Source organism: Bidens hawaiensis, unplaced genomic scaffold (assembly GCF_021521415.1).
Source record: "Bidens hawaiensis isolate Kalapana, Puna unplaced genomic scaffold, B.hawaiensis_p1.1 tig00014463_1, whole genome shotgun sequence".
Taxonomy (NCBI): domain Eukaryota; kingdom Viridiplantae; phylum Streptophyta; class Magnoliopsida; order Asterales; family Asteraceae; genus Bidens; species Bidens hawaiensis.
In genome coordinates this window covers 181,955-206,630 of record NW_027492258.1, presented here as the reverse complement: position 1 = coordinate 206,630, position 24,676 = coordinate 181,955, and the positions used below count along the sequence as shown (strand labels likewise).

General features: G+C 35.9%; 2 protein-coding genes and 1 pseudogene across 2 annotated transcripts; 2 read left to right on the top strand and 1 right to left on the bottom strand.

Moving 5' to 3' along the window:
• The first annotated feature begins 1,653 nt into the window (after positions 1–1,653).
• On the top strand, positions 1,654–3,644 carry LOC143546760 (U-box domain-containing protein 45-like). Its single transcript, XM_077038350.1, has 2 exons — positions 1,654–2,219; positions 2,777–3,644. The coding sequence occupies exons 1-2, from the start codon at positions 1,930–1,932 to the stop codon at positions 3,540–3,542; spliced, it is 1,056 nt and encodes a 351-aa protein (XP_076894465.1). The 5' UTR covers positions 1,654–1,929; the 3' UTR covers positions 3,543–3,644.
• Positions 3,645–6,781: 3,137 nt separating this feature from the next.
• Positions 6,782–8,853, top strand: LOC143546772 (uncharacterized). Its single transcript, XM_077038363.1, has one exon. The coding sequence runs from the start codon at positions 6,979–6,981 to the stop codon at positions 8,692–8,694; it is 1,716 nt and encodes a 571-aa protein (XP_076894478.1). The 5' UTR covers positions 6,782–6,978; the 3' UTR covers positions 8,695–8,853.
• Positions 8,854–19,611: 10,758 nt separating this feature from the next.
• On the bottom strand, positions 19,612–20,067 carry LOC143546748 (putative E3 ubiquitin-protein ligase XERICO pseudogene; annotated as a pseudogene).
• Between the last annotated feature and the right edge of the window lie 4,609 nt (positions 20,068–24,676).

Genomic DNA, 24,676 nt, shown 5'->3' with positions numbered 1-24,676 from the left:
TACAATACTATTATCATTATCGTAGTATTTATATTATTTTTATCTAGATAGTCAGATACCATTAGGTCAAATGCTCTTTAGTAACATTATAGTATTATATGCACCTATCCTTGAACTATTTCCCAATGCAATGTTTTTCATGATTTTCCATTATTCTTGTTTGTCTGGTTTCTAGATCCTTGCTAGTTTTTATGTTTTTATATATATCCGTCGTTTAAAAAAATATAAATAAGTTTGTATCATAAAAATCTTTACCAAACATTTTCCATTTCATAAGTTTCTCATGTAGCAGTGGAGAAAGTAAAATAAAAGCTTTTTCTATGGTATTTTTATGCCATAAAATAGAGTGTATTGTGATGACATGATGTTTCAACAAATATGGATGTAAATTATTTATAACGGTGCAACCAAAAGTACTTATCCCGTCACTTAAAGATTAAAGAAGATATACTATATCAAGAATTGGTATTTTTTTTAGATATCATAATGAAAAAAAATAATGATTGATATATAAGAAACACTCGATAATATACATAGTAGAGTATTATAAATTTTAGGGTTAAATGTCTTCAAGAAAATTTTATGAAGAACACAGCTATGTGATGTTTAATACATAGTCGCGTTCTTGAAACGGGAACATAGTTGTGATACTCTTCTATTCATCATAATCACCCATTGTAACCGGGAATTTGAAATTATGAATCAGATGGCACAAGTATAAACATGGGTGGAGCCATATGTATCGGAACGAATTCAAATGAACCATCGGATTTTAAATTTTTAGTAGAGAGCATATTAAAAAATAAAGTGAACCCTTTTAAATAAGTGGGAGCTAGCTAACCCACGTAACAAAAAAACAGACTGATGCAATTTAATACATACCGATGTGATTTACTATCATTTAAGAAGTTTGGTACTTGAAGAACACGACCATGCAAAGTTTCCTACATATGTGATACCCACAGATTTGAAGATAGTGTGGGAATGACATTTTAGTCAAATAAGAACCAACTATATCATACTAGAAAAGTATAAAGGAAGTTTGACTTTAGTCAAAATTTGGAATGGATTCTTCCACGATCCAAAACAGATTCTTCCATGGAGAGAGATTTTCTAATCATAAATGTTCATTCGAAACTTCTTAGCAAACATACGGTTTATCCTTAACACACACTAGTTGAGTAGATGTTTTAATGCCTTATTCGCCTTCTACCTTTAGTGGTCTTTAATATAAGGGATGAACAATTTAAATTTCTACAATTTCAGTATCTCAAGTGGTATATTAAGGCCATCAAGGAGTACGATCCTACTTGCAACCGCACAACACTTCAAGCCGCAATACAACGAACCGGTACTCTTAATGGCAAACTTGTAAAAACTGGAGTTCTAGCGAAAGAATCAGGGAAACACAATGATGAGGAATTTACGACATCCAATCATTCCCCGAGCAAGAAGCAAAAGACCACCAACAGCTATGCTTGTCACTCTTGCTTCTGAAAAGCTCTAACTCATACTATATGAGTTGCCAATTAAATCGTCCATCCGTTATATTATCATAACATACCAAATCGATATATGATTAGATCCAAAACACATGTCAATAGATTTTATTATGGTTAGTGTTCATTCGAAACTTCTTAGCAGACATACATTTTATCCTAAATTTGACCAAACAACTAACACGTTTAAGGACAACACCTGCCGGAACAAAACAAACACACTCAATGACTAGATGTTTTAACGTTTTGTTCACTATATACATCCAGTGGCCTTTTAAAATGTCAAAACGTGTATTCAACCACCAATTATTTAACTCACGTGTCCAATAAAACAAAGCCCATTTATACATCATTCATACAAACTTAACCCAAACATAACGAAACATAACGCCGACGAGTTTTAATTGTTAAAAACTTAACCCACCGGAAAATGATCGGAAAATCAACCGGCGAAGAAGAATGCAGCCGGAATCAAAGGAAACAAACGCTAATCGATGAAATATCCGATCGATTAATCAACGGCGACATGGTGGCTAAGATTCAAGCGGCTAGAGAGATCAGAAGCATGATTCGTAATCGCAATTCCGCCGGAAAGATTCGCGTTAAATTCGCCGGCGCCGGCGTTATTCAGCCGCTGGTTTTGATGCTATGTTCACAGCACCATGATGCTCGTGAAGTCTCGCTTCTTGCTCTACTAAATCTCGCATACAGAAACGACCGGTTAGTGGCTGATTCAAATTCCAGTGGAATTAGGGTTTTGGGAAAACACAAAATTGAGTTAGGGGTTGTGTTTAAATCATCAAATTTGAGTTGGGTTTTTGTTATTTTAAATTAGGGTTTATGTTTAAATCATTAATTTGAGTTACCCATTATCTAGATGTAGTTTGGTTTGTGTTATATATAAAAGGATCAATATTTTCTCTAAAAAAAATATATATATTTTAAGTTAGGGTTTATGTTTAAATCATTAATTTGAGTTGGGTTAAGTTAGGGTTTATGTTTTAATAATCAAATTGAGTTGGGTTTTTGTTATTTTAAATTAGGGTTTATGTTTAAATCATCAAATTTGAGTTGGGTTTATGTTTAAATCATCAAAGTTGACTTGGGTTTTTGTTATTTCAAGTTAGGGTTTGTGTTTAAATTATCAAAATTGAGATGGGTTTTTGATTTTTTCAAGTTAGGGTTTATGTTTTAAATTTAAATCATTAAATTTGAGTTGGGTTTTTGTTTTTTCTTAGGGTTTATGTTATTTTGATCAAAATTTTGACAATCTACAGAAATAAAGAACAAATAGTGACATGTGGAGCTATACCTCCATTATTGAAGCTACTCAAATTTCAAACTACTGGTAACCTGAGAGAATTAGCCACCGCTGCAATCTTAACATTATCAGCATCACCAAATAACAAACAAGCAATAGCCAGTTCCGGGGCCGTCCTGCTTTTGATTCAGGTCCTCAGCTGTGGGATGATTCAAGGAAGGGTGGATGCGGTAACTGCACTGCATAACCTAACCGCCACCGAAGAAGAACCAGCCATAGATCTTGATTCTGCCGCTGCGTTACCACTGATTAACCTCCTTAAAGAATGTAAAATGTACTCCAAGTTTGCGGACAAAGTCACGGGTTTGATCAGAATATTATCAAAATCTGATGAAGGAAGACTCGCCATCACAAACGCAGAAGACGGGATATTAACGTTGGTAGAAACTGTTGAAGATGGATCTTTGGTTAGTACAGAACATGCGGTTAGTGTTCTGCTTGAAATGTGTAAGAGCTCGAGAAGTAAGTACAGGGAGCTTATTCTTAACGAGGGTGCGATCCCGGGCTTGTTACGGTTAACCGTGGATGGGATCCACGAGGCCCGGGACAAGGCTAGGTTGTTACTGGACTTGCTTAGGGAGTCTACTGCTGAAAAGAGAATGAGCTCGTCAGTTGTGGAGAAGATGGTTCATGAAATAGCAGCACAGGTTGACGGGTCAACGGTGGAGACGGCACAGATATTGTTGCAGGACATGGTTCAAAGAAGCATGAAAATGAGGTGATTTTAACTAACCTTATAGGGATTGTAAAGTGATATTGTAATGGGAATATGGTATATGCAAACATCCCACTAATTTTGACCAAGGGAGTTTTTACATGACAATATTAGTGGTATTTCAAATCTGTTTTGACTTTTGATGTTTCTTTTTAAAATTTGTTTTTGATAAAAAAACAAAGTCTTAACAATCCAGGCATCCATAAGTAACTATATTATTATTGATGGTCAATAGGTCGTTGACAATCTTCTGATAAATTTTAGTAGTATAGATTAAGCCTGTTATCAAACGGTCGGGTCAACTAACAGGTCATACTGGGTTGGTAAAAAAAAACTTTTGGTTTGGTTTGTGAAACGGGTTCTGACCCGATCTCGATTGGGTTGAAACGAGTCATTTTAGAAATATATGAAAGATGTAGATTTAGTTGTAGGATCAGAGCATCTAACTTTCATAAGGACATGAAAACATAAAATTACCACCATCCAAGCATATTAACAAAAGAAAAACCTGTATCATGGAAACATTAAATCAGCTCGATTGAAACTGGACTCTATGGCACTAAAAGTTTGATATGCTCTATCAACATCACAAACATTTGCACACCCTAAAGTAACACAATCTTGAATTAATAAAAGAAAAATGAAATAAATCGTATTCAAAGTTGTAAGTCCAGTCTTGGTGCATGTCATGATCTCAAGCATGTAAATTAAAAAGCATCAACCCTTTCGTGCATATTAAAAACGGGTCTGTTCGGTTAACACAAAATGCGTCCTTTAATAAAAATATATAACCTTTTTTTTTAAAAAACAATTAGAATGTAAAGGCTATGAACCATTGAGAGACGTATTCTTAATGATCATTAATAGATTACTGAACAACCCTTAAGTTATTCGATAAAGTATTTTTTACGCTCATCTACTAAGGCCTATTGAGTTGTTGTAGGAGGGATCTTAGCAAGTGACGAATTTAGAATTTTCTGTTAGGGTATGGGGCACGATATGTGTCGGGTCAAAATAGTTCGGATAAAAAACAAAGAATGATATTAAACAATTAACAAATGAAATTGACAATCTAATAACTAATTAATTTTTAACACAAGAAAAGTATAAATGAAATTATCCCAAAGTTAGACTAAATCCATAAACAAAGTCTGAACATCTATAGACCAAAGAAACACCCAAAGCAACCTTCCCACAATAAGAGGCTAAAACCAACCCACTTCACCTATCTTGCTCAAGATTTACCCTTCTCACAGTCAACACGACTCCAAGAACCGACCCAGTTTTGGATGTTCTTGAACAAGAACAATCCTCTCAGGGGAGGTACAACATGGTCACCGGTCTTTTTTTAGGTTTATATGTAGTTATAGTATCGAATTAACGAGCGAACCCATTCTATTTCAGTGAACGAATCCATTAGAAAAAGAAAACGTGAAAGAAGTAGAAAAGAAATGTTCATTGTCTGTGTTTTGGATTTGCCGCTGATGAGCTGTTAAAGGGAAGAAGACAGGCTCGTGTTGCAACTGCTGTGTTCTTGTTCCATAATCTTTTTATTTAGGGTTAAATATGTGTTGGGCTTTAAGCCTAATGTAATACTTTAAAAGTGCAAGATAATATATATTTATTATTGTTATTTTCGTTTAATTTAATGAGTAAATTATATCTCAAACACCTTAAATTCTTTTGATGATGGTAAACAATTTTATTATACGGTAATGAATTCTTAGGATTGAGTAATATTAGTTCTATTTGGTAGGGTCTCTTTTAATGTAAAAATCCAAATTTAACAAAACTTTCCGGTCCCTTAACTTAAATGTTTAAGTCCTGTCATTGCGTCCATCCATATTCTTTTGATTTTTATTTTCAAATAATCAAATCCTATACAAGTTCAAAAAGAAAGATTAGTTTTCTTTGGGTGACGATTATATAAATGATGTTTGCATTTGTTATACCGAAAAAAAATATTCCTTTTTAAAATCGTGATTGAAAGTGTTAAGAATTATTTTCAAAACATGAAAACGTGTAGGAAACAATTATATTGCATTCTATTTATCCGACTTGACCCGCCAAGGCCCAAAAATTTTAACGTCGGAAAAAATTTAAGCACTAAAAAATCTCGAACCCGTTGGAAAAAATTTCTGGCTCCACCACTGAATCCTCTCTCCTTCACAGCATGCGCTCTCTTCTCAAGATCATACTCTCTATCTCCTAAAAACACCATAAAACAAACTATTGGAGATGTTTTACGGTTGAGGTCTTATTCATAAATTGTGCAATCATAATTGGCTATCGTAGTACCAAAATCTAAGTCAGATTAAAGCTAAAGAAGAATAAACAAATCAATACAGGTCACAACATATATCAATGCATAAAACATGAACTTTAATAGAAAAAAAGTAGGACAAAGTTTCAAACCACTCACGACGTCCTTCACGAATCAAGCCATCGTCTTTATTCTTCGCTTACGAGCTTTAGCTCTTTTCTAAATATCAAGACATAAGACATTCGGCATTTTTTTAAAAAACAAATTTTCCATTCAAAACCCTAGCTAGAAGCTAGCTAAAATAAATGCATTACAATTATTTGACCACCATCAATTTTCCCTCCCAATTATATTAACCTTGTTGAAAACCAAAAGTAAAATTCTTTCAATCCCCCCATGTATCGTAACTTAATTTCGATCTATTTCATACCCAAAGGAAGCTGATCTCCTCTACCATACCAGGCAACCATATGACCATCCCGTCACGTATCACCTCATTTTAGGCCTTCCATGACCTCCACATCAAAATCAACGTTATAGCATAAAGAATTTTAGCCTTCTTCGGTAATGAGGAGAACTTGTACCCGAACTTGAAAAGCGTATATCGCAAGGACCCGAGACCAAACGAAGATAGCCTGCCATACCGATACATATACATGTTTTGCGGATCATTATGATCCCCGCAAAGAGCCTACATAAACGATGGAACCAATATATTAGAGGTCTCCAACGCAACCTGTACAGGTAGGCGATTCAAATCCGCTCTACAGCGAATAAAAATAATTTTTTAAATTTTAGTTATATTAATAAAAAAAGAAAATAAAAAGTATACGAAATTTGACCTGAAATTAGGCCCAATAGAAACGACGATTACCTTGTGGGACCCACTTCTTAATGTCGGTGGATCTAATCACACGTCTAGATTAGCACGATAACTTAATGACTGCTACCTTACGCCATATGCACACCTATACTGCTAGCTAGCAGCTGAGCTCAAATTCAACCTCAATCATCTGCACTAACAAATGCAGATCTGAAAAAACCACATCGTCTATATCAATATCTAATCATATTCCACTCTTAATTTCATAAGGTAAGTCATAATTATTATTATTATTCAAATTAGGGTTACCGATTACATATTTTCAGATCTGTTACTTCTGTTTGTTAAATTAAGATAATGATGCAAGGCCGAGGTTTCCCGACACGGTCCAGTAGTTTCCGACCGGAGAACCTAGGACAAAACGCATTAGCCATAATCGGAAACCTATTTTTCACGTTTTTTGTCATCGCCGTTTTAGTCTTCACAGTCATTGCTGCCACTTATGAACCCGAAGACCCGTTGTTTCATCCTTCAACTAAGATGACAAACTTTTTAACTTCCACTTCCAATGCCACATTTGTATCCGATAGCACCCTTGCGAAAACCGGTGAGGATTTTATGGTTGCCAACGAGACGGTGTTCGGTAGCGTCATAAATGCCACGGACGTTGGTGGTACGATTCTGTCGGAGAATACGGAGGGCGAGGTTGAGAAGAAGGGGGAGCGGGATTGTAGCGGGGAGGTCGATAAGGCGGTGGATTGTACGGATCCGGAGGTTTTCCATCTCATGATGTCGGCTGCGATTGATCGGTTCAAGGATATACATTTTTATCGGTTTGGGAAGCCGGTTCGTGGGTATAATGATAGTTCGTGTCATATGGCGTGGCGGTTTAGGCCCAAGGAAGGGAAGCGAGCGTCGCTTTATAAGGATTATCGGAGCTTTGTGATCGCTCGGTCGGCGAATTGTACGCTTAGTGTTGTGAGTATTGGGGATTATCATTCGGGTGGGAAGGCGAGGAAGAGAAGGCCGCATCAGAAGGCTGGGTTTGAGAAGACGCCGATGGCTGAAGATGATAAGAATGTTGCGGTTCAAGTGGTTGGTGAGGTTGTGAACGATACGCTCCCGGTTGTTGAGTCGGAGAGGTCGTTTGATCAAGGTAGGTATTTGTTGTACCAAGGTGGCGGTGACAGATGCAAGAGTATGGATCATTATCTTTGGAGTTTCATGTGTGCGTTAGGTGAAGCTCAGTACTTGAACCGAACGCTTGTGATGGACCTGAGTATTTGCTTGTCGTCTGTTTATACCAAGTCGGGTCTAGACGAAGAAGGAAAAGATTTCAGATTCTACTTTGATTTTGAGCATTTGAAGGAGTCTGCATCTGTTTTGGATCAGGGTCAGTTTTGGTCGGACTGGAACAAATGGCATCAGAAAGACGGGTTGAGTATATCGCTAGTGGATGATTTCAGGGTCACCCCGATGAAGATGGCTGGCGTGAAGGATACGTTGATAATGAGAAAGTTTGGGAGTGTCGAGCCGGATAATTACTGGTACAGAGTGTGTGAAGGTGAAGCTGAATCGGTTATTCAAAGACCGTGGCATTTGATATGGAAGTCTAGAAGATTAATGGACATAGTTTCAGCAATAGCCGCAAGGATGAACTGGGATTTTGACTCGGTTCATGTTGTGAGAGGCGAGAAAGCAAGGAATCTAGAACAATGGCCGAATCTTGCAGCGGATACGTCACCTGAAGCGCTTCTTTCTTCGTTACAAGATAAGGTTGACGACGGAAGGAATTTGTATATTGCAACCGATGAAACTGATATTTCGTTCTTTGATCCTTTGAAAGATAAGTATTCCACTCATTTTCTTGATGAATACAATAGTCTTTGGGATGAGACTAGTGAGTGGTATAGTGAGATGAAGAACCTGAATAATGGTGCTGCGGTTGAGTTTGACGGATACATGAGGGCTTCGGTGGACACCGAGGTTTTCTTGAGGGGCAAAAAGCAAATAGAGACTTTCAATGATCTCACCAGAGACTGTAAGAATGGCATCAACACATGCAGTTCTTGAGGTTTTGTGTTCTCTCTTGTGTTTGTATGTTAAAAATGTTCACTAGATTTGTTCTTTAAAACTGAGAATTTGAGGTTAAGTAGAACTGTTCTATTTATATTTTATATTTACCCAAATGTGTTTGTTCACTAATAGTAAGTTATGTTTTTGTCTCTTTTTTATTAATATTGTTTATTGTTGTGGTGATTGTAGACTTGTAGTTGGTTCAAAAAAGGTGCTAGTCCATTCTAGAACTTGGAACAAGAAATATGATGTTTTAACACTCACCAAGACCATCAAATTTAGCTACACATCCTAGCTATCAATTTAACCGGCTGTATAACTCATAAAAGCAAGTAGGTGTTGTTATACATGCCATGAGTTATTAGATTGGCACATCATACAGAGCGCATGAGGTGGTATGTTGGCATATCGTATCAACCATATAAACTCATAAAACCCTAATAGGCATGCCGGTATGCAAATTTGGGGTAGTGTATACATGGCTAGTTTAACTACTTTTAAGTTTGCTAAATGACTTGATTTATGTCATCTAAGTAGTCTAGCTTCATCCATCACCAATAACTGTCACATTACACAACAGCCTACTGGTTGCAAACCAAACCACCACAGTCGCAGCACCATACAAAAAAATATAACAGATGATCTCTTTGATAGCTTCCTTCTAAAACAGTCTGTTTCAACATGGACCAATTTAGTTATGTGATATCACAATTTCATTATACATGCATTTCTATCAACAAGATAATATAATCGATTGTTTTTAGCTTAGGAATCATAAAAGCAGAATTTCTAAGCTGTGTGATGTCACAATTTGATTTATGATCTGAAAATCAAATTTATGGTTACCCGAACTATAGAGTAAAAGCAATGAATCATTTATTAAATAGAATTTACTAATTGCAACATTGAGTAACAACTAAGATGATCTCCAACCCACTAGAGAAAAGCTATAAAATCTCTGTGTCTAAACTAGGGGTGCGTTTTTTAACCGTATCCGAATAACAAACCTGAACCAAATCAACCTGAGACCCGAATAACCAGACCGGAATTCACCCGAACCGATTAAACTTCTAACACGAACCCGAGATAAAATATTCGGGTTGGTATTTGGGTTGAAATACCCAAATTCGGGTTGACCCGAATAACCCGAAGTATAATACATCGATGCATGTATCCCTAATTTTTATAGGGTAGTTTAGTGGTGAAGTAACATAGTGACCTTATGTATTCTTGTTCGGTTGTTCTCATGATTCCAATTAATATTGGATCTATCACATTGGATCCCAATGTATTAATTATCATAAAATATGTTGAGAATTTATATTCAATTCGAAAACTTAAATAGTATAGTATTTAAACCAATATGCTTTGAGCATGTTTATTCAATTTACACAAGTATTGATCCACATGTTACAACACTCCATCCCATCTAATGCATGCTTGTATGATAAATTTCATATATTGCTAAATAATATATGTTATTGTTGAATATGGTTGTATATTATGGTTTTATAACGGCTTGGAATATGTTTTTTTTATTTATGATATTTTTAAAAGTGATTTTAATTCGTCAGACCCGAAACCCGACCCGAATATACCCGACCCGTTTAACCCGAAACCCGAACAAACATAACTTATTTGGGTCGGTTCTTGGGTCAGTTTGTTTTGAGCTCAAACCCGAATAACCCGACCCGAACAACCCGAAACCCGAATAAATAACCCGAAGAACACCCCAAGTCTAAACTAAGCGTAAGCCTATAAACAATATGAGAATATTGACCAAGGGTGTAAACCAGCTAAGCCAAGCTCAAGCTCGACCAGACTCGAGCTCCGCTCATTTCGACATGTTTTTCTAAACCTTGAACTCGGCTTAGGATATGTTTTTTTCAAGCTTGGGCTCACCTCATACATTATTTATTTATTAACTAACTTATATGTATTTGTTTATTATTTTTATATATTTTGAAAAAACTTTAAACGAGCCAAAGCTCGGCTCAAGCTCGATTGTGAAGTGTTAACTTATTACATAAAAGCTCAAAATAGGTCAAACTTATAAAATGCACAAGACTCGTTAAGGCTTGAGGAGACTAAACAAGCTTCTCATACAAGGCTCGATAACTAATCGAGCTTTATATGAGCCTCGGGCTCGGCTTAAACTCAAAAAAGCTTTCAAGCTTTTTATCGATCCAAGTTCAAGCAACTCGGCTGTTGACACCAAAGGGAACATTTCCTTTTACGGGATTTTAATGATTCTACTTTTAAGTGATTAAAATATTATTTAGGTATGTTACCTTATGGAGGCTGAGGCTAGTAACCCAGGGACGAAGCTTCATTAGGGCCGGGGGGTTTTTGCGCGGTAGTGTAAATTAACCGTTTTCTCGTTCGAAAATTTGAGGCCGGCCCCCCCTAGTTTATGATTTTTATAATACATTTTGAGTCCTCCCCCCCCCCCCCCCCCCCCCGACGAACTCGCCCAAGCTTCGCCACTGTAGTAATCGTAGTGGGGACGGTGGTTACTTACCATGTGCCTCTCCAAGGATATCTTGAGAACCAAGTCAACCAACATTTTGATGATATAGAAATACTTTTACTCACTTGATGCTTCAGCTGTATCGTTGTTAATAGATAAAGTTGTAGTTGGTTCAGTAGATAGAGGTATGCTTTGTCTGAAATTTCATTCGGTCTCATTCATTTGTACTCTTTGTAGTTTAATGATGTTTTACTAGTTTCATTGATGCTAGCAGTTAGATGTTCTTTGTGATTTATATGTTGCTTCCAGAGACATGATGTTTACCATTTCCCTACGTTACATGTTTGATATATTTCCCTAAAACTTGGTTACTATTGTTGGATATTTATGGACCGGTTCGGTTAAGTCAACATGGCCGACCGAGTTATGACCCGTGAGAGTTACTTGGGTAACGAACGCAAAATCCGCTTAGGTTAGTTAACCGGTATTGACTAATAATAATAAGGAGATTGACTAGGCTTTAGAGTTTAGATTAGAGATGGGCTTGGTGGCCCGGTTAGCCTAAACTAATATAATTAGTTTAATCTAATCATTAGTTGTTACATAATAGGAGAACCATAGCTGCCAAACTCTCTCTCCCTCTCTCTCACCACCGCCAACCTCCTGCTGCCCCCATCGAAAACCGCCGCCGGTCAGCCATTGCACGCAGGAAGAGAACCGCTACCGGTGCTCTGCGTCGCCGCCATCGCAGCTGTCTAGCCAACGTCACACGCCACCATCGCTACATCCGTGCACCGCCACCGTCGGGTGCCGTCTCGTTCAGTCACCTAGCGAAGTTTGTTATCCCTCGATATCTCAACCGGTTATTCATTAACCGAGGTAAAATTAAATATCGTCGCTGTTGATTTATATTTAATTTGGTTGTTTAGATTTGTACTCGTATCGTTTGTAACTGGATCTTGTATGAATCCATAAAGTGATGATTACTCGTTTATTTATTCCGATGCGTACATGAGAATTTTAATGAGATTAATTATTATGAAACTATATAAAAGCCTTGGTTACAACATATGAGTCGAATCCGATACTATGACCGGTTCTACATCACAAATTTCAAGGTTGTTAAAGTTTTTGATATAGATAATAATTTAGGGCAACATTGATTTGGTCAAAAAAATTTTTATTTATTAGACTAAAAGGATTGCCCGATTTTTATTTTTTATTTTTAAATATGTAAATCTGGCCCGACCTTGTGTATTTGGTTGATTATTTTGGTTTTGGCCATATGGATGGTTCAAAAGTTGTATTTACTTTCGGTTTTTATTTTATGGTTTTTGGCTATTTTGATGGTTCAAAATTGTAATAGGAAGGGTTTAGTTTTTCATTATATATATTAGTTGAATATTATAATGAGGAAGACGCGAAGGAAAAACCGAGGACGAGGACATGGAGTTCTTGAAGTCAGTGGGAGATACTAAAGATGACAGAATGCACCAAGAGTTCATCCTTGTGGTTGTTTTGTGTGTGACCCCTTGACCCGATCGATTTTGCTAATAGGCTCTAGCAAGATCAATAATTAATCTTGGTTATTTAAGATTTACATATTCTTATTTGGTATTGTGATTGCTTGCTTTTTATAATTAGTTATATCGCCACCAACCTAATAACAAATATTTAAAAATAAACTTATTAACCAATTATGTGTTTTGTCAAATTAAACTGAATTTGGTTTTTCAAAACTAATAACTTAATAGTTTAACGATTAACTTAAAAATTGGTTATATATATCACGAAAAACTTTATTTTATTAAGGTTATCTAAAACTAAGTGTCCTGAGAGATTAAATGGTTCATCAAGTTGTCCCGATTAATACAGTATAACTGGAATTTTACTCTTTTCGGTAAATTTTAAAAATAATCCCAATTGAAAATTAATAGTCTATGTCATCCTACTATAAGCCACACTTAAGGCATACTACGAAACTTCAAATGTTTGGAGCTACATCACCGCAATTGATTTCTAGCATATCACTTCAAGGTGAAAGGGTTTCGTTGACGCATCCGGCCCTATCACAAATGACTTTACTAGGGCGACTATTACTTTACTCTTATGTTACATGCTACATATGTATGGAAACTTAGGTGGGGATAGATGAGGCTGGACATATCTACTTAGACAAGTGTTGTCTTAATAGGCCTCAAAACCGAGAGTTGTGCTTATTCATAATTGGCAGTCGTTATCAGTCTGCCTAACCACTTATTAATGTTGTGTGCTACAGATGCCATTAGTAACTAGAAGCCAGATTCTTAAGTTCCTATTTATTAATGTTCTTGGGTCATTGATAATAGGATTATAACATCGAAAATACTAATAACATTACTTTTGCTTATTTAACAGATGTCAACTGAAAAATAACTCCTCATTCACCCTCAAGACTATTCTTGTGAAAGAAAATCTGGATGATACCAACTTTCTTGAATGACACCGCAATTTGAGACTTGTTCTCATAATAGCAAAGAATAACTATGTTCTCAACGGACTGGTTCCAACCGAGTCTGAAAACTATGTTGTTGCTGTAAGAAAGGTTCTTGAAAAGCATAAGGAAGACTCTACTGAAGTCGCCTGCATTATGCTCAGTGGCGAAGATTGCTTAGGGCCCAGGGTGGCCCGGCCCCCCCTGGTTTTTTACGCGGTAATGTAAATTTACCCGTTTTCGTCCGAAATTTTTTATACGTAGTGTAAGTTTAGTCGTTTTTGGCCGAATTTATATATACGTAGTGTAAAATTCAGCCGTTTTCGGCCGAATTTTTTATACGTAGTGTAAAATTTAGCCGTTTTCGGTCAAAAATTTTTATACGTTGTGTAAAATTTGGCCGTTTTCGGCAGTAACTTTTTATGTGTAGTTTAAGTTTAGCCGTTTTTGACCGAAAATTTGAACCCAGCCCACTTCGTTTGTGAAATTCTGTATACAATTTAAGTTCGGGCCCCCAGTGTCTTAGTCCAAGCTTCGCCACTGATTATGCTAGCCACCATGTCCTCCGAGCTTGCTAAGGGCTTGGAAGATCTTGGTGCGTATGAGATGTTTGAGCAACTAAAGGGCATGCTCCAGTAACAACCATGTCAAGAACGCTTGGACACCATGAAGCAGCTAGTTAGCTGCAGAATGGAACATGGATCTTCTGTTAGTGCGCATGTTATCAAAATGAAAGGATACATCAACCAGTTAAAGATACTTGATTATCCCTTGTCGGATAAAATGGCAGCAAATTTCATCTTTAACATTGCATTCTTGAGTTTTTTATTTAAGGGATTGGAAAGAAAATATAAGAAAATTTTTCCTTCTTCATTCTTGAGTTTTTTCATTAAAATAAAAGAAAGAGAATGGAAGGAAAAGTTAAGCCTTTTTTTCTTCAAAACTTTACTGCCAAATATGGCCGGATTGTGAAGGAAAGTTTATAGCTCATTACCATATTACCAATTTACCCTATCTTAATTTTCTTTTCCATGTTGCTATGAGGACATAATTGTAAAGTTACAAATTTTTTTCATATATTTTCCTTCCAATCTAACTCGAGAATGTAATAAACACTTTCTTTTCTTTTGTTTTATTTTAACTCAAGAATGCCTTTTAAGTATATAATTTCTTTTCATTTCTTCCTCTATCCAATCTCATCATTTATTTTCCTTGTATTTCAAATCCGAGAATGCAGTGTAACTCTCTCCCTAGCTTTTACGACCAGTTCGTAATTAATTTTAATATGAATGCCTAGATGAAGACAGTGCAGGAGTTTCATGGTATGTTCAAAACGGCTAATATGAATATTCCAACTAAAACTAATCAAATTCTGATGGTTCGATCTGCTGGTGTCAAGAAGCCTAAACCCAATAACCGGGGTTATAACGGTAAAGGCAAGAAGAAGGTTACTGTTGCTACCAAGCATGCCACCAACACTAACACGGGTGTTGCAAAGGTATCACCGCCGCCCCCTGAGGAGCGCAAGTGCTACAAGTGCAACAAAATGTGGCAATGGAAACGTAACTGTTCTGACTATCTTGCTGGATTGAAGAAATAGAGGATCAATGCTGAAAGCTCCTCTAAAGTTATTTACATATACGTTATCTATCTGAGTTGAAGAAACAAAGGACCAATTGGTACCTTTGCAAAACCTTTGTTAGTGTTGGTGGCATGCTTGGCAGCAACAGTAACCTTATTCTTGCCTTTACCGTTATAACCCCGATTCTTGGGATTAGGCTTCTTGACACCAACAGATCGAACCATCAGAACTTGATTAGTTTTAGTTGGAATATTCATCTTAGCCGTTTTGAGCATACCATGTGGCTCCGACACTGTCTTCACCCATGCATTCATATTAATATTTATTACGAATTGGTCGTAAGAGCTGGGGAGAGAGTTCAAGATGAAATCCGTTGCTATTTCATCCAACAGGGGATAATCATGTTTCTTTAAATGGTCGATGTATCCTTTCATTTTGATGAGATGCGCACTAACAGAATATCCATGTTCCATTCTGCAGCTAACTAGTTGCTTCATGATGTCAAAGCGTTCTTGACATGCTTATTACTGGAGCAGGCCCTTGAATTGCTCAAGCATCTCATACGCACCAAGATCTTCCAAGCCCATAGCAAGCTCGGAAGACATGGTGGCTAGCATAATGCAGACGACTTCAGTGGAGTCGTCCTTATGCTTTTCAAGAACCATTTTAACAGCAACATCATAGTTTTCAGGCTTAGTTGGAACTGGTCCATCGAAAGCATAGTGCATCTTTGCTATTATGAGAACAAGTCTCATATTGCGGTGCCGTTCAAAAAAGTTGGTACATTTAAGCTTTTCTTTCTCAAGAATATTCTTGAGGGTGAATGAGGAGTTATTTTCAGGTTACATTTGTTAAATAAGCATGTAATTTGATTAGTATTTTCGATGTTATTATCCTATTATCAATTACCCAATAACATTAATAAATAGGAAATTGAGAATCCGGCTTCCAGTTACTAATGACATCTATAGCACACAACATTAATAAGTGGTTGGTTAGGCATATTGACAACAATTTCCAATTGTGAATAAAGCACAATTCTTGGTTATAAGGCCTATTAAGACAACGTTAGCCTAAGTAGATATGGTTACCCCGTTTATGCCCACATTGGTCTTCAGACAGCTGTAGCACGTAACAGAAGAGTAAAGTAATAATCGCCCTACTACAGTCACTTGTGAAAGGGCATGATTTGTCAACGTAACCCTTTCACCTTGAAGGGATATGCTAGAAATCAAGTGCGCAACTATAGCTCCAAACACTTGAAGTTTCGTAGTATGCCTCAAGTGTGGCTTATAGTAGGATGACATAGACTATTGATTTTAAAATTGAGATTATTTTTAAAATTTGCGGAAGAGTAAAATTCCAGTTTTATTGCATTAATCAGGACAACTTGATGAACCATTTCATCTCTTAGGACCCTTAGTTTTAGATAACCTTATCAAAACTAAGTTTGTCGCATAGTTAAACTATTAAGTTATTAGTTTCGGAAAATCAAATTTAGTTTAATTTTGCAAAAAAGCATAATTGGTTAATAAATTTATTTTAAAATATTTAGTATTAGGTTGGTGATGATATAACTAATTATAAAAGGCAATCAATCATAATAGCAAATAAGAATATGTAAATCTTAAATGGCCAAGATTAATTATTGATCTTGCTAGAGCCTATTAGCAAAATTAATCGGGTCAAGGGGTCATAACACATAAGAACCACAAGGATGGACTTGGTGCATCCCGTCATCTTTAGTATCTCCCATTGACTTCAAGAACTCCATGTCCTCCTCCTCGGTTTTTCCTTCAGGTATACCTCATTACAATATTCAACTATTATATATCATGAAAAACTAAACCCTACTTATTACAATTTTGAACCATCAAAATGGCCAAAAACCATAAAATAAACAAACCGAAAGTAAATACAACTTTTGAACCATCCATATGGCCAAAACCAAAATAATCAACCAAATGCACAAGGTCGGTCCAGATTTACATATTCAACAAAAATAAAAAGCAGACAATCCTTTTGGTAAATAAACAAAATTTTGACCAAACCAACGTTGCCCTAAAATATTATCTAGATCAAAAAGTTCAACAACCTTGAAGTTTGTGACGTAGAGCCGGTCAAAGTATTGGATTCTACTAGTATGTTGTAACCAAGGCAAGGCTTTGATACCACTGATATTGGTGATCAGTCAATGATATTTAAACCCAGTTTTAATTATAGTATCATAATTATTAATCTCATTAAAATTATCATGAACGCAACAGAATAAATAAACGAGTAATCATCACTTTATGGAACCATACAGGATCCGGTTACAAGCAGTACGGGTACAAATTTGAACAACCAAATTAAATATAAATCAATACCGACAATATTTAATTTTACCTCGGATAATAAATAGACGGTTGAGACAACGAGGGATAACAAACTTCGTTATGCGACTGAACGAGACGGAACCCGACGGAGGCGGTGCACAGATGCAACGGCGGTGGCTGGACAACGGCGATGGTGGCGGCGCGGAGCACCGGCAGCGGTTCTCTTCCGACGTGCAGCGGCTGACCGGCGGTGGTTTTCGGCGGGCAGCAGGAGGTTGGCGGTGGTGGTAGGGAGAGAGAGAGAGAGAGTTTGGTGGCTAGAGGGTTCTTTTGTTATGTAACAACTAATGATTAGGCTAAATTAATTATATTAGTTTAGCATAACCAGGCCACTAAACCCATCTCTAATCCAAAGCCCAGTCCATCTCGTTATTATTATTAGTTAATATCGGTTAGCTAACTTAGGCGTATTTTGTGTTCGTTATCCAAGGTGTAACTCTCATCCCAGTCATAACTCGATCTACCGTGTTGCCTTAACCGGACCGGTTCATAATAATATCCAACAACTATCTCATAACTTTGTATTACCGAGTGACCAAAATGAAACACTTGTTTCTTTCTCATTATGCTGAAATGCTTGATGGACTGTTTGACTATACTTACCTGGTGGAAGACCATCCTGGCTTGAAAAATTTTGTGGTGTGATTCTTTTGTCCAGTTATAACCACAAATCCTGGGCACCTGCTTTATTTATTTTTCGCATGTTTTTAATAGTAAATCATGCTCCTTTTTTTAGAAGAAATGTGTTCACTGTTTTCATAGTCAGGCAAGTACAAGAGTGGATTTTGGGTTGGGACAGTAACGATGTCACACGAGTCGTAACTCAGAATCAAGATAAGAAGCTGGTTTATTAGTGGACTAGGTACAAGAAACGTCGTGTTTTGTTTCATTGTGTTCTTCACTTCTTTAGTCCCCTTTCGTAGGAATAAAAGAACCAATTACGCCATGTCCATATGCTTTCAGATCATGTTGAAAGGATCTGGCAGCTGATAGACTATAATCATGAAACATTCTGAAATATATAGGTTGATTTGCTTCATTTTTGTATGCTAAATAGCTTGATTTAGATTACCCAAATTATACATTGCTCACATAGAATGGATCTAAAATCTAAATGATCCTTTAGAATGTACCCCAAATGTTCTAGTGACTGCTAATTTGGATTAAATCCAAATGGCCCGAAACGTAAATGTTTGTCACCATCATCTAGTGGTTGTGTGGTTGTTGCCGTAAAACCACCGTCACTGCCACCACCATAAAAGCATATATAGGGTCATCCTTTATAGTAGTGAGAAATGTGTAAAAGTAAATTGTAGGAAAAAGAAGAGCCACATGTGCAGTGTAATACAATCTTGAATTAATGGCGAAGTAAAACTAAAAGATTGGTTTGTATATTTATTATTATTAATAAAAATTAATTAATTAAGCAAACGGCCGCACCCATGCCAACGCTCACTAGCTTCTCAACGATCAGACCCCCCATGGCCCCTACGTAATGGCGTTTCACGCCCCTTACACCACTCCACAACACATAACCTAATAAATGCGTGAGCTCATTTGAATACTAAATCTTAACGACTCATTTCAAACTCAACGCATTTTTTATTTAGTGTACAGTTGGCCCGAACCCAATTTTCACTTTCTTAAAGGTAGCTTATTTTGACCCGTTAGCCAACCAACCTGCCTGTTTCACTCTGCTTAAGTTTATAGCAGAAACTAAAAAAATACAAGAAGAAAGATCAACTTTATATCTGATTTAAACCCTAACCATCATAACCAAAAAAGAAGAAAGTTCACAGCTTCTCAGGTGCATACAACACCGGAAACCTAAACACCTTTTATATATACAAAGCGGGTAAATTTCAAGTCAACCACACTGAGTGCAGCAACACAACAAGTCGGGCGCTAACTAAAAGCCACTAATAACATCTAAAAAACTCGAGTACAGAGTCTACACAAACCCCTGTGCACCACTGACCACACTACTAACTACTGATATACTAAAACCACCTCACATTGGGCAAGTATTCTCTTCAACCTCTTTCGGCATCATCATATGGTTCCTGCAAAGCGGACATGTTACATTCCACAACTGCAGCCACTTCTCAAGACAACACTTATGGAAAACATGCCCACACGATAGCCGGTTAATCTCTGCATCCAATTTAAACTCAACCAAACAAACCGAGCACTCTTGTTTAGTTTGACAACACAAGGAATCATAAAGGATCGATGGTGTTCGGCTTCTAAACTCACCCATGTAACTGTCGGAAGGGGTTCCTCGACACTCAACCGACTCAGTCAACGCCTGGCCCGAGTAATCCTCCCATGACGCCACGTGGATCCCAATCACATGAAGAATGGAACAAACTATCCCTTTCATGACTGATATCGACATGACCGTGTTGACCAGGATGACACACAGGACACCAGCATCTGATGGGCTTTGGTATGGTGAGAGGCCCATTTTGTTGATAACCTAAATCCATATCATCAAGATTAATAAAGTTTACATCTTTATAAACTTATGTTATCTTTTTAACAAAATGCAAAAATCTTGAAACAAGAAAATGACTTTCAACTAATTTTCTTGAACAGACACTGCAACTTTTAATATTACAACACACCCCATTAATAATTGGCTTCATAAATATACACACTCATAATTCATCAAATCCAAAGCTTTGAACAAATGTCCTCACATAACACTAAAATCATAATCAAATTAGGGGTAAATTTAATAAAACAATAATTTGAAACCTTAAAGGTTAAAACTTTATGCTCTTGCAATCCCATCAAGAGCAGAAACTTAATTTCAAAAAAACAAGATTTTGGTGATTAAAAAAATGAGAAAAATAGAGAAAAACAAACACCCAAAAGGGTATTTAGATCAATACAAAGATACCCACTTTTCAAATAAAAAACCCACAAAAGATCCAATTATTAACTGAAATAAAGAGATGAGATCTATAACAAAGGGTAACTTGAAACACAAGGAATTGAACTGAACAGAATAAGAAAGTACCTAGAGACAAATTGGAGGTTGAAAGATGAAATGGGTATTTGAAATGAATGATTTTGAATGATAAAGGATAGAGGTGTGCTGATGATGATGGAGGATGACAGGCAACCTCAATAACACCGCCTACTTGAAGTAGAGTGTGTGTGTAGTGTCTGAATGGCTATATATATACACATCTGTATTGTATGTATCTAAAGGTCGAAATAAAAAGTGGCTTCTAATAAAATTTGTATATCTATATAATACATTCTCTCTCATGAGACGCCGTTCATTCACGCCCTCCGGCCACTATACCTCGAAGGTTCATATTCCGGCGATTTTAATACAACAACCCAGTGCCTTCAATACAATCATTAATACATAATCAAGGCCTTTTAAACCTCCCAGTTTCTACTCGCAAACCCCATGTATCGTTGTTGAGATTTTATTAATTACTCAGGCGTTGGAGCATCCCAACGAATTGAAGGCTTTGTCGGTTATAAACGCATCATTGAATAAACCGACGATTGATTTACCTTGAGATCCTTTTTAATAACCACGGCTCCTGCCCTCTTTCATTGCCATCACCAGCCACAACCTACCAGTGAATAATTGTACGTTTCATGAATGAGGCGAGTTCTGAATGATGTCGATTTAGTTTTTAATCATTGCCTGTTAATTGATTTAGGGGGTTTCCGATTTTGTTTATGAAGGTACATTCACGACTGTTATTTATTGTATATGTACGAATCGGAAGCTTGAACATCAGTATCTTTTAGAGGTATACATATCTTTGTACATTTGTGTTTTGATGAATTAGTTAAGTGAACATTTTAATTCTGAAAAAAAATTGAAAAGCTTAATGTTATGAGAGGAAGAGGCATGGCTTCAATGTATTCATGGTCTTGCAAGAGGTTAATTTTGTAATATGTATAATGCTTTGCTTCTTTTACTTTTGTATGATTCTCATAATCAAAAGAATTTTTAATAAACAGTAGCATCTGCCAGTTTTGATTTAAATATTTTGTGCTAATTCATGTTATGATTGGTGATATGTATTTTTTTATGCAGTTGTTGCTGTTTGTGTTGGCTTGAATTGGATCGGATCGGATATGATACAACTGGTAACTTTTTAAACTAAAAGTTTTGATTTGTCTATCGGTAACAATTAATAGTGATACGCATTTTTTAAATTTTGTTCTAAATGAGAATGGCGTATAGCCTGGCTGCACAATTTTTCTTTTATTTTTTCCTAACCTAATTTTCACTACACCTTGTGGGTGTTCATTGCCCCCTGAGAATCTTGAATCTTGATATTTCAGGTCAAAAGCACCAGACCTTGATATTCTTTAGTTGGTTTTTTGTGTCAATTGAGGTGTTCCATGACATTTGTTACTTGATTTTTTTCCGTTTACCGCTTTTTTGTTCTTTATATCTCTTAATTTTCAGGATTTGTGCTTAGTGTTTTTATCTTTATTCCTCATTTTATGAAATAAATTAAAACTGTTTAGCATATTGAAGAGTTGTAGTTAACAATAGTAATATTTAGCCGCTCGGATGTTTTCGAACGATTCTTCTGCATTTTTTTGACTTCGTAACTTTGCTCCAAAATATGGTCTAATAATTATTTCAATTTTTATTATGCTTTGTCGATTGAAAGTAGTATGCCGATATTGCCGAGGCTGTTTCAGTTTTTGGTCGATCTTTGAACACGTTTGGCTAACCAAGGCGTGTTCATGTAAACCTGGCGGGTCGCAGGTTGACCAATTTGAACTGTTTGGTTTTGAATCTTTTAGAAAATGTGTTTTCTCACTTAATGTCAAAAGTTATATTGATTTGAGTACCTCATCCTAAAATTAAAAGTTAAAATGGAAACTGATTTAAATCTATACAGAAGTACAATTATTTCATGTAACTAGGCATTTTTTTGTTGTAGAAAAGTTATTAACATATTAAAGAATAGTGTTAAACAAGTTGTATTCGTGTTTTAGATTGATACTGAATTCTTGGAAGTTATAGCTTTTGGGCACCCGCACAATGTGGCTTTTAAAAACCAGATATGTTCTTCATCTGCATGTTGAGGCCCGTTTCAAGTGAGATCAATACCGATGATCTTTAAGTTCAAGTAGCAAAGGTAAACCTGGTTGATTTTGTGTAACAATTTAAATATCAACCCAAGCAGACACAATAAAATATCTAATATTTTTTTTGTTAGGTAGTTGACCGCGTTAAAGGAGTTTGTTTAACAACCGTTAATCATAAGAATCAGCATGCTCAACAAAAATCATATGCATTTGTATTGGTAGGATTAGTAACCAGTATTGTGGAATATCGGTTCATAAAGCCGTCTCAAAGTTTGATAACAAGCTATCTTCCTTTTATTGTAACGTAAAGATCGCATTTGACTACTTTATGTTTAAGTGTACCAGAACTAGAAGTTGTTTTATTTGTATTATTCTATTAATAATATTTGTGTGTTTTTTGTCATGTAATTTTGATAATGTAAATTCTCAGGCGTGCCAACTGAAATACCCAAGGCTTTGAGGTAGTATGTATTGATGAGTCTTTGCTTGGTTGTCTGCGGAGTGTAAAAACAAAGGAACAATACACCTTTCAACATAATGTGGAACTATGACAAAGGGCAAAGAGGTAATTTTGATTGGTAAAAACAAGACACCTTGCACAAGAATGCTTGAAAGTAATTCAATAGGATTTTATGGGCCCTGCCTCAAACTGGTCTTTGCCTTTGTCATATTAACTGTAATACAAAATTAAGTAAAAAATAGAAAACCTTGAACACCAAAGTTAAGGGCAAGATGGGTACTTTTCAATGTCAGTCGGATCGGGATGACCTAAAATACCCCCCAACCAATTTATTTTAAGTCTTGGCTGCAAGTGAAACCTGCATATTGACTTTGAAACCACCCAAACTGGTCGTCGGTTGTATTACATGTATTTCTTATTTATGTAATTCGAATTTTTTTGTTGTCAAAATGTAAATTTAAAGTATTAGTATGTTAAAAGCAATAAAAAATATTGAGAAAAAAAGACTTTCATGTCAAACAAGTCGGTTCAAGTCATGTATACGTTTGTGTTCGGGTTTACATGTCCGCTATAATTTTCGGGTTTAGGTCGTGTTTGGGTTCGTTTTAAACTTTCGGGTTGGACCTACAACACGACTCTTTTAACACTCTTAAAGTGACACGCAACATAAGTATAATACTCAGATCAACGTGCCGTATAAACCAAATTCCTGTCGTGTCCCTCCACAACAAGCGACCGTCTTAAAATTAAAGGTATCAAATTGGTCAAAACATGTTATAGCCAATATAGTAGGTTAAAATAGGTTATTTTACAAAAAAAAAAGTACCAAAATAGACTATTATATTTTCTAATAGTACTAAGCATTATGAATATATTTCTCTCATAAACAACCGGCCATAGTTGACTTTTTTTTCAACTTTCACTTCTTTGATATAGTGGAAATGTAGAAATGGTTACAATAGTTGACCTTTTGATGATCAAAACTGATTAGATATCAATAGTGATTAAAAGTTTTGGAATAACATAAATATCTCGGAATGCATTATTTGAATATTAATTAAACTATTTCATATTTGTGAATATTTAAATTTTCTGTTGTTTTCAATTTGTTTATAATATTTATTAGTGACTAAAATTTAGTTAAGTGTATGTTGTTAGTTACGTGTATGTACGTTGTTTTTGTTGGTTAAAATTGTTATTAATAGTGTTTTGACTATTTACAACTTATGATATTGTATTATTATTTTCATTGTAATTATTAGTATTAGTATTATTAATATAACTGTTTTAAGTATTAGTATTGTTATTTGATTATGTAATGCTTATGACACACCAATGCTATTAACTAAAAAACTTTAGTTAAACAAACAAAACAATAAAATAAATAAACTAATAACGAGGTTACTCTATAGTATATCACAATATGATTGAAAAGTTAACATAATCGGGTACCGTCTTGCAAATTGTGATATGTTGACCTTAATCATTTCTCACTCTCTTTGTCTCATTTGCCTTGTTTTTACTCAACCTC